This window comes from Ovis canadensis, chromosome 15 (assembly GCF_042477335.2).
Source record: "Ovis canadensis isolate MfBH-ARS-UI-01 breed Bighorn chromosome 15, ARS-UI_OviCan_v2, whole genome shotgun sequence".
NCBI lineage: Eukaryota > Metazoa > Chordata > Mammalia > Artiodactyla > Bovidae > Ovis > Ovis canadensis.
The window spans coordinates 56,558,038-56,568,555 of NC_091259.1; the positions used below are offsets into that span (position 1 = coordinate 56,558,038).

Below are 10,518 nucleotides of genomic sequence, written 5' to 3' on the forward strand. Positions count from 1 at the left end.
TTTTGGTGATCTAGTTTTACACAGAGATAGATAATATATATCATCAATACATAGACAAATATATTTTGCTTTTAGGTGACAAGTGTTCCTATGTTTATTCTCTTTCTTAGAGAGCAACCTGCACTAATATATTGTCAGACTCTCAATGTCCAAACCGAATGCTTTGACTGAGAGACCACTGAGAATAATAAGAATGCTGAAGCAGTAAATGAAATGTGGAATGCGAAGAGAACCATTAACTTCTGATTAAAATATAATTGCCAACCAAAATAAACAACTTTTTTGTTTTCACAGCTTTGAAGTGAAATGAGAGACATATCAGCAGTTTCGTAAGCAGTCCTTGTGTGTTCTTGTGCGTATGTACTAAGCCGCTTCAGTCGTGTCTGACTTTTTGCAACCCCATGGACTGTAGTCCGCCAGGCTCCTCTGTCTGTGGGATTTTCCAAGCAAGAATACTGGAGTGAGTTGCCCTGTCCTCCTCCAGGGTACTGTCCCAACCCAGGGATTGAACCTGTGTCTCTTATGACTCCTGCATTGGCAGGTGGGTTCTTTACCACTAGTGCCGTCTGGGAACTCAGGTATTTGGTTGGTTCTAATGCAGTCGCACTGCCGTGCCAATACAATTTTTATGATGGTACAGGACTTATGCATGCCATTGTTAAAAACATGATGTGTCACTGTGGATCTTTTACCTTTTATATGATATGGATGATATGATATTTTATATGATATTATATGAGGTGGATGATATGATCTGAGAGATCTACTGAAATCATACACACTCAGTATGATGACTTTGGATGAAAATAAGAAGTAGAAGAGGAAGCAGCATGGACTGAGATATGTCTTTTGTTTGCATCATGAGACCCAAGGACACTATGTCCATTTACAACACCACAGTCTTCATGCCTTCTGAGTTCACACTAATAGGGATCCCAGGCCTAGAGTCTGTGCAGTGCTGGATTGGGATTCCATTTTGTGCCATGTATCTCATGGCTATGATTGGAAACTCCTTGCTTCTCATCATCATCAAATCAGAACACAGTCTCCATCAGCCCATGTACATTTTTCTAGGCATGCTAGGAGTCACAGATATTGCTCTCAGCACAAGCATTGTGCCCAAGATGCTTGGAATCTTCTGGTTTCATGTACCAGAAATACATTTTGATTGTTGCCTGCTTCAAATGTGGCTCATCCACACATTTCAGGGCATAGAGTCAGGCATCTTGCTGGCCATGGCCCTGGACCGCTATGTAGCCATCTGTTATCCACTCAGACATGCTGCCATCTTCTCCCATCAGTTAGTCACTCAAATAGCAGCTATGGTAACACTCAGGGCTGCCATTCTTGTAGCACCATGCCTAATATTGATAAAGATTCGATTACAATTTTACCATACAACAGTCATCTCTCATTCCTACTGTGAACATATGGCTGTCGTGAAACTGGCTGCAGAAAATATCAGGGTCAACAAAATTTATGGTTTGTTTGTGGCCTTCACTGTTGCGGGGCTTGACATTGTGTTAATCACGTTGTCCTACATACAGATATTCATCACAGTTTTTCGTTTGCCTCAGAAGGAGGCTAGGTTGAAAGCATTCAACACTTGTGTCGCTCACATCTGTGTCTTCCTCCAGTTCTACTCCCTTGGTTTCTTCTCCTTCTTTGCACATAGATTTGGTTCCCACATCCCTCCTTATATTCACATCCTCTTTTCTAGCACTTATCTGCTGGTCCCTCCACTTCTCAATCCACTTGTTTATGGTGCAAAGACCAAGCAGATCCGTGTCCATATGGTAAAAATATTTTGTTCGAAAAATTTGCTGTGAGAAAAACTTTTATGTTTACCTTTTTGTGAGTAGTAACACTTTTCCCCCAACATGATAAAACAGCAGATTCATTGTTATTGGAAATGTTTTTTCCAATAACAAGTTTTGCTCAAGTTTTCTATTTAATTTTTTTTTTTTCAATTTGCAAGCATGTTGGCTATTGCCTATTAGCCCATGACAGCAGTCAATAGGATTGTGGATCCTAGATGGGTAATGAGAATGATAAGCATAAAGGAGGAAAATACTGATTGTTTCTCCTTTACATTTCTCTTTAATTTTTTTAGTACCTGCTTGAGTGTACACTTGTAAACATCTAGCTCTGGAAAGATTCACAAATTGTGCATCTCTCAGTGAATTTAGATATGCCTAAGGCTTAATGTTCTGCAGTATCCAAGTACTCAATATATCTAGTTCTTGATTTTGTTTCTTGGTCCTCTGGGTCTTCTTTTAAAAAATGGAGGAAGTATATGTTAACTGTTCTTATCAAAAACAAAACAAACAGAAATTATATCTCTATGTTTTTAATGAGAAAATAAAGTCTAAAAATTTCAGTACATTTGCAGGGTCATCCATAAAGTTATAGGCACAAAACTCATAAGCAGTAAACTCATAAGCAGTAAAATTATTCATTTTAATTAACTCATCAAGTGTTATCAAATTCGTAAGCCATTATAAATACTATGCTACAGAATAGTAGCATAGAGGTAAATTTGACACAGTGATCAATTTTCATGAGTTTGTAAACTTTTTATCCTTTTTATTTCCTAGTGAACAAGAGGGAAACAGAGACATGGTAATGAGAGAGAAGTGGTAATAGCATGCACAAATTAATCTCCAGATTTTGTAGGAAATTAAACATTTAAAGGACAAGAGTGTCAGTCTTTCACTTTTTTTGAGAAATGTACAATCTTCATGGTAATTTTTTGAATCTGACTCCCTTGGGTCCAGGTGTGGAAAATTGCAACTGTCTGCTCTCCCAAGAGCAGGGAATAAGGAAGCTCCAGGACAAATCATGAATACCCTCACTCTCTCAAGTGCTGTTTGAGCAGGAAATGGGAAAATGGTAGGCAGTAGAGATGGTAATCAGTAGCAGCAATAGAGACAAATACAGTTTATAAACCACGTCAACTATTCATAACTTAGGAATACTTAGTGACTTTTTTTCTTCAACTTTAGGTTTTAATACAACTCTGGGACAACAGGAAAAAAAAAATCTAAGTTTATATTCTCTGCTCTATGAAATAGATACTAAAATCAACCTTAAATTTATGGCCTAAAGTTTTTACCTTATGATAGCAAAGGAGGTTTTAGCAATTTGGGGGACTATTCCAGAACAGTTTTCAGTTAACAATAAGGCAAATTGTACATTTGGGTAGATAATTTGATAATATCAATTACAATTTAAAATGGGTAGAACCTTTAGTGCCAGGCAACCTGGAAGACTATAAATCAAATGTTGAAAATTGTTACAACTAAATTGGTGAGATTTGGAAAAAATTATTGTTTTTAAGTTACTATTTCTATAATCTGTGAAGTTTTTAAAATAAGGTACAAGAATAAAATGTTGCATACTGAAGGTAAGTATCATGATGGCTAAATACAAAATGAGGTGAGTTTTTCTGGATAGTAAGAGGAAATTTAAGCAAAAAATGATTAGAAAAAATGGCATGTGATATTGTTTTCAACCCTAAATTTTACAACTTTGAGAATTAAAAAATGATTCTTAGATGTCTTACAATATACTCCTTTAGCATTCATAATTTCCTTTATACCATCTAAAACAAGTAATTATAAACCTTTTGAATATACAGTTCCCAATAATAAATTTGCCTACAAAAATATACATTCGTATAAAGTATTTACTCATGATTTCACAACTGCTGGACTTTATCAGATGTTAAATCTTTAAAATCTGAGGGATGAAAAGATGAAATTTCATTGTTGATTAATTTTTTATTCTATTAATAAGTTTGGGCATGTTTTGCTGTTTACTGAATGGGCAGTATAATGGGGGGCAATTAAGAGTGGGGGTTGTACCATGAACCAATGTACACCTTATGTTTGACAAAGGAGGCAAGAATATACAATGGAGAAAAGGCGATTTCTTTAACAAGTGCTGCTGGGAAAACTGGTCAACCACTTGTAAAAGAATAAAACTAGAACACTTTCTAACACCATACACAAAAATAAACTCAAAATGGATTAAAGATCTAAATGTAAGACCAGAACCTATAAAACTCCTAGAGGAAAACATAGACAAAACACTCTGATATAAATCACAGCAGGTTTCTCTATGACCCACTTCCTGAGCAATGGAAATAAAAGCAAAGATAAACAAATGGGAACTAATTAAACTTAAAAGCTTTTGCACAATGAAGGAAATTATAAGCAAGGTGAAAAGACAGCCTTCAGAATGGGAGAAAATAATAGCAAATGAAGCAACTGACAAAGAATTAATCTCAAAAATATACAAGCAGCTTATGCAGCTCAATATCAGAAAAATAAACAATGCAATCAAAAAATGGGCCAAATAACTAAACAGACATTTCTCCAAAAAAGATATATGGATGGCTAACAAACACATGAAAAGATGCTAAACATCACTCATTATTAGAGAAATGCAAATCAAAGCCACAATGTGGTACCATCTCACGCCAATCAGAATGGCTGCCATCAAAAAATCTACAAACAGTAAATGCTGGAGAGGGTGTGGAGAAAAGGGAACCCTCTTACACTGTTGGTGGGAATGCAAACTAGTGCAGCCACTATGGAGAACAGTGTGGAGATTCCTTAAAAAACTGGAAATAGAAGTGCCATCAGTTCAGTTCAGTTCAGTCACTGAGTCGTGTCCGACTCTGCGACTCCATGAATTGCAGCACGCCAGGCCTCCCTGTCCATCACCAACTCCCGGAGTTCACTCAGTCTCACGTCCATCAAGTCGGTGATGCCATCAAGCCATCTCATCCTCTGTCATCCCCTTCTCCTCCTGCCCCCAATCCCTCCCAGTATCATGATCTTTTCCAATGAGTCAACTCTTCGCATGTGGTGGCCAAATTATTGGAATTTCAGCTTTAGCATCATTCGTTCCAAAAAGCACCCAGGACTGATCTTTTGAATGGCCATACTACCCAGCAATCCGACTGCTGGGAATACACACCAAGGAAACCAGAATTGAAAGAGTCCCATGTACCTCAATGTTCATCACAGCACTGTTTACAATAGCTAGGACATGGAAGCAACCTAGATGTCTATCAGCAGATGAATGGATAAAAAAGCTGTGGTACATATACATGATGGAATATTACTCAGCTATTAAAAAGAACACATTTGAATCAGTTCTAATGAGGTGGATGAAACTGGAGCCTATGATACAGAGTGAAGTAAGTCAGAGAGAAAAATACCAGTACAGTATATTAATGCATATATATGGAATTTAGAAAGACAGTAACTATGGCCCTATATGCGAGAGAGCAAAAGAGACACAGATATAAAGAATAGACTTTTGCACTCTGTGGGAGAAGGCGAGGGTGGGATGGTTTGAGAGAATAGCACTGAAACATGTTTATGACCATATGTGAAATAGATCACAAGTCCAGATTTGATGCATGAGACAGGGTACTCAGGACTGGGGCACTGGGACGACCCTGAGGGATGGGATGGGGAGGGACGTGGGAGGGGTTTCAAGATGGGGGACACATGTACACTCATGGCTTATTCATGTCAATGTATGGCAAAAACCACTACAATATTGTAAAGAATTAGCCTCCAATTAAAATAAATAAATTAATTTTAAAAAATGCTAAGATTGTGGCATCCAGTCCCATCAGTTCGTGGCAAATAGAAGGGGAAAAAGTAGAAGCAATGACAGATTTCCTTTCCTTTAGCTCTACAATCACTGTAAATGGTGACTACAGTCATGAAATTAGAAGACCATTGCTTCTTGGCAGGAAAGCTATGACAAAACTAGACAGTGTATTAAAAACCAAAGACATCACTTTGCCAACAAAGGTCCATATAGTCAAGGCTATGGTTTTCCAGTAGTCATGTATGGATGTGAGAGCCTGACAACAAAGGCAGAGTGTCAAAGAATTGGTGCTTTTAAACTGTAGTGCTGGAGAAGACTCTTGAGAGTTCCCTGGAAAGCAAGAAGATCAAACCAGTCAATTTTAAAGTAAATCAACACTGAATACTCTTTGGAAGGACTGAAACTGAAGCTGAAATTCCAATACATGGGCCACCTTATGCGAACAGCTGACTCATTGGAAAAGACCCTGATGGTGGGAAAGACTGAAGGCAGAAGGAGAAAAGGGCAACAGAGAATGAGATGGTGGGATGGCCTCACCAATTCAATGGATATGAACTTGGGCAAACTCTGGGAGATGGTGAAGGACAGGGAGGCCTGGCGTGCTGCAGTCCATGGGCTTGCAAAGAGTCAGACACAACTTGGTCATTGAACAACAAAACAACTTTTATTTGAACAAGTACACATTGATACCTCTTCCTTATTAAAAATAATATTCTGTGGCCTATTCATGTTGATGTATGGCAAAAATCATCACAATATTGTAAAGTAATTATTCTTCAATTAAAATAAATAAATTAACTAAAAAAAAAGAGTGGGGATTCTAGAGCAGTCTTCAACTAGTCTTCAACTATTTTCACTCTAATACTCCTTAAATTTTAAAAAGAAATTATGTATCAATTATTATATTTAAATGTTAGCATCTAATATATTTCACCTTAACTCTAAATAGAGTTAAAATATATTATTTTACAATATTTTATTGCAATGTGATTTAAACATATTTCTGCTAAATCTTTGGATCTGCAATATATCTTTTCTGTGTAAAAATGATAAATGTGTACCACTTTAAAAAAATAATTTCTCATTGTTTAAATCAGATTGACATTGTTAGAAAAAGTCCAAATTTATTCTTTAAGTCAAACGTGATACTATGCCCTCCACATTTATGTTTACTTTTAACTCTTAGAAAGAAGCAAAGAAGAGAATAAGAATGAGGAGAAGAGGGAAAAAAGGGTGGGGTGTGAGGGGAAGAAAGAAAGAAGGCAAGAAGGAGGTTAGTTCAAGAGCAGAGCTCTGTTGAAAGTCTGATACTCTCTGCCAGCACTTTGCTAACCCTGCCATCAGAGAAAAGAGACATATTCTTGAAATAGTCTCCTGGCACAGAGAGAACATTATGTCAAAATTATGCTTTCATACAAATCTGAAATAATTAAAATACTTATTGGGGCAGAAATATTACAGAAACAAAAGAGACTAAATATGAAACAGTAGAGAATAGTGAAGACTGTTCTGTTCACTTCAGTTCTGTTCAGTTGCTCAGTCATGTCCGACTCTTTGCGACCCCATGAATCGCAGCACGCCAGGCCTCCCTGTCCATCACCATCTCCCGGAGTTCACTCAGACTCATGTCCATCGAGTCCGTGATGCCATCCAGCCATCTCATTCTCGGTCGTTCCCTTCTCCTCCTGCCCTCAATCTCTCCCAGCATCAGAGTCTTTTCCAATGAGTCAACTCTTCGCATGAGGTGTCCAAAGTACTGGAGCTTCAGCTTTAGCATCATTCCTTCCAAAGAAATCCCAGGGTTGATCTCCTTCAGAATGGACTGGTTGGATCTCCCTGCAGTCCAAGGGACTCTCAGGAGTCTTCTCCAATACCACAGTTCAAAAGCCTCAATTCTTCGGTGCTCAGCCTTCTTCACACTCCAACTCTCACATCCATACCTGACTACTGGAAAAACCATAGCCTTGACTAGATGGACCTTAGTCGGCAAAGTAATGTCTCTGCTTTTGAATATACTATCTAGGTTGGTCATAACTTTTCTTCCAAGGAGTAAGCGTCTTCTAATTTCATGGCTGCAGTCACCATCTGCAGTGATTTTGGAGCACCTCAAAATAAAGTCTGACACTGTTTCCACTGTTTCCCCATCTATTTCCCATGAAGTGATGGGACTGGATGCCATGATCTTCATTTTCTGAAAGTTAAGCTTTAAGCCAACTTTTTCACTCATACACACCGAGGAAACCAGAATTGAAAGAGACACATGTACCCCAATGTTCATTCCTCTTTCACTTTCATCAAGAGGCTTTTTAGTTCCTCTTCACTTTCTGCCATAAGGGTGGTGTCATCTGCATATCTGAGGTGATTGATATTTCTCCCGGCAATCTTGATTCCAGCTTGTGTTTCTTCCAGTCCAGCGTTTCTCATGATGTACTCTGCATAGAAGTTAAATAAGCAGGGTGACAATATACAGCCTTGACATACTCCTTTTCCTATTTGGAACCAGTCTGTTGTTCCATGTCCAGTTCTAACTATTGCTTCCTGACCTGCATACAGATTTCTCAAGAGGCAGGTCAGGTGGTCTGGTATTCCCATCTCTTTCAGAATTTTCCACAGTTTATTGGGATCCACACAGTCAAAGGCTTTGGCATAGTCAACAAAGCAGAAATAGATGTTTTTCTGGAACTCTCTTACTTTTTCCATGATCCGGCGGATGTTGGCAATTTGATCTCTGGTTCCTCTGCCTTTTCTAAAACCAGCTTGAACATCAGGGAGTTCACGGTTCATGTATTGCTGAAGTTTGCCTTGGAGAATTTTGAGCATTACTTTACTAGCATGTGAGTTGAGATGAGTGCAATTGTGCGGTAGTTTGAGCATTCTTTGGCATTGCCTTTCTTTGGAATTGGAATGAAAACTGACCTTTTCCAGTCCTGTCGCCACTGCTGAGTTTTCCAAACTTGCTGGCATATTGAGTGCAGCACTTTCACAGCATCATCTTTCAGGATTTGAAACAGCTCAACTGGAATTCCATCACCTCCACTAGCTTTGTTCATAGTGATGCTTTCTAAGGCCCACTTGACTTCACATTCCAAGATGTCTGGCTCTAGATTAGTGATCACATCATCATGATTATCTGGTCGTGAAGATCTTTTTTGTACAGTTCTTTAGTGTATTCTTCCCACCTCTTCTTAATATCTTCTGCTTCTGTTAGGTCCATACCATTTCTGTCCTTTATCGAGCCCATCTTTGCATGAAATGTTCCCTTGGTATCTCTAATTTTCTTGAAGAGGTCTCTCATCTTTCCCATTATGTTGTTTTCCTCTATTTCTTTGCACTGATCACTGAAGAAGGCTTTCTTATCTCTTCTTGCTATTCTTTGTGACCTCTGCATTCAGATGCTTATATCTTTCCTTTTCTCCTTTGCTTTTCGCTTCTCTTCTTTTCACAGCTATTTGTAAGGCCTCCCCAGACAGCCATTTTGCTTTTTTGCATTTCTTTTCCATGGGGATGGTCTTGATCCCTGTCTCCTGTACAATGTTACAAACCCCATTCCATAGCTCATCAGGCACTCTATCTATCAGATCAAGACCCTTAAATCTATTTCTCACCTCCACTGTATAATTATAAGGGATTTGATTTAGTCCATACCTGAATGGTCTAGTGGTTTTCCCTTTTTTCTTCAATTTGAGTCTGAATTTGGTAATAAGGAGTTCATGATTGAGCCACAGTCAGCTCCTGGTCTTGTTTCTGTTGACTGTATATAGCTTCTCCATTTTGGCTGCATAGAATATAATCCATCTGATTTTGGTGTTGACCATCTGGTGATGTCCATGTGTAGAGTCTTCTCTTGTGTTGCTGGAAGAGAGTGTTTGCTACGACCAGTGCATTTTCGTGTCAAAACTCTATTAGACTTTGCCCTGCTTCATTCCAAGGCCAAATTTGCCTGTTACTCCAGGTGTTTCTTGACTTCCTACTTTTGCATTCCAGTCCTCTATAATGAAAAGGACATCTTTATTGGGTGTTAGTTCTAAAAGGTCTTGTAGGTCTTCATAGAACCGTTCAACTTCAGTTTCTTCTGTGTTACTTCTTGGGGCATAAACTTGGATAACTCTGATATTGAATGGTTTGCCTTGGAAACAAACAGAGATCATTCTGTCATTTTTGAGATTGCATCCAAGTACTGAATTTTGGACTCTTTTGTTGACCATGATGGCTACTCCATTTCTGAGGGATTCCTGCCCGCAGTAGTAGATATAATGGTCATCTGAGTTAAATTCACCCATTCCAGTCCATTTTAGTTCACTGATTCCTATAATGTCGACGTTCACCCTTGCCATCTCTTGTTTGACCACTTCGAATTTGCCTTGATTCATGGACCTGACATTCCAGGTTCCTATGCAATATTGCTCTTTGCAGCGTCGGACCTTGCTTCTATCACCAGTCACATCCACAAATGGGTATTGTTTTTGCTTTGGCTCCATCCCTTCATTCTTTCTGGAGTTATTTCTCCACTGATCTCTAGTAGCATATTGGGCACCTACTGACCTGGGGAGTTCCTCTTTCAGTATCGTATCATTCTGTCTTTTCATACTGTTCATGGGGTTCTCAAGGCAAGAATACTGAAGTGGTTTGCCATTCCCTTCTCCAGTGGACCACATTCTGTCAGACCTCTCCACCATGACCCACCAGTCTTGGGTTGCCCCACAGGCATGGCTTGCTTTCATTAAGTTAGACAAGGCTGTGGTCCTAGTGTGATTAGATTGACTAGGTTTTTGTGAGTATGGTTTTAGCGTGTCTGCCCTCTGATGCCCTCTTGCAACACCTACCATCTTACTTGGGTTTCTCTTACCTTGGCCTTGGGATATCTCTTCATGTCTGCTCCAGCAA

General features: G+C 38.8%; 1 protein-coding gene across 1 annotated transcript; it reads left to right on the forward strand.

Annotated features, from left to right (window-relative positions):
* The first annotated feature begins 878 nt into the window (after nt 1-878).
* On the forward strand, nt 879-1,829 carry LOC138420478 (olfactory receptor 52A1). Its single transcript, XM_069553709.1, has one exon. The coding sequence runs from the start codon at nt 879-881 to the stop codon at nt 1,827-1,829; it is 951 nt and encodes a 316-aa protein (XP_069409810.1).
* The last annotated feature ends 8,689 nt before the right edge of the window (nt 1,830-10,518 follow it).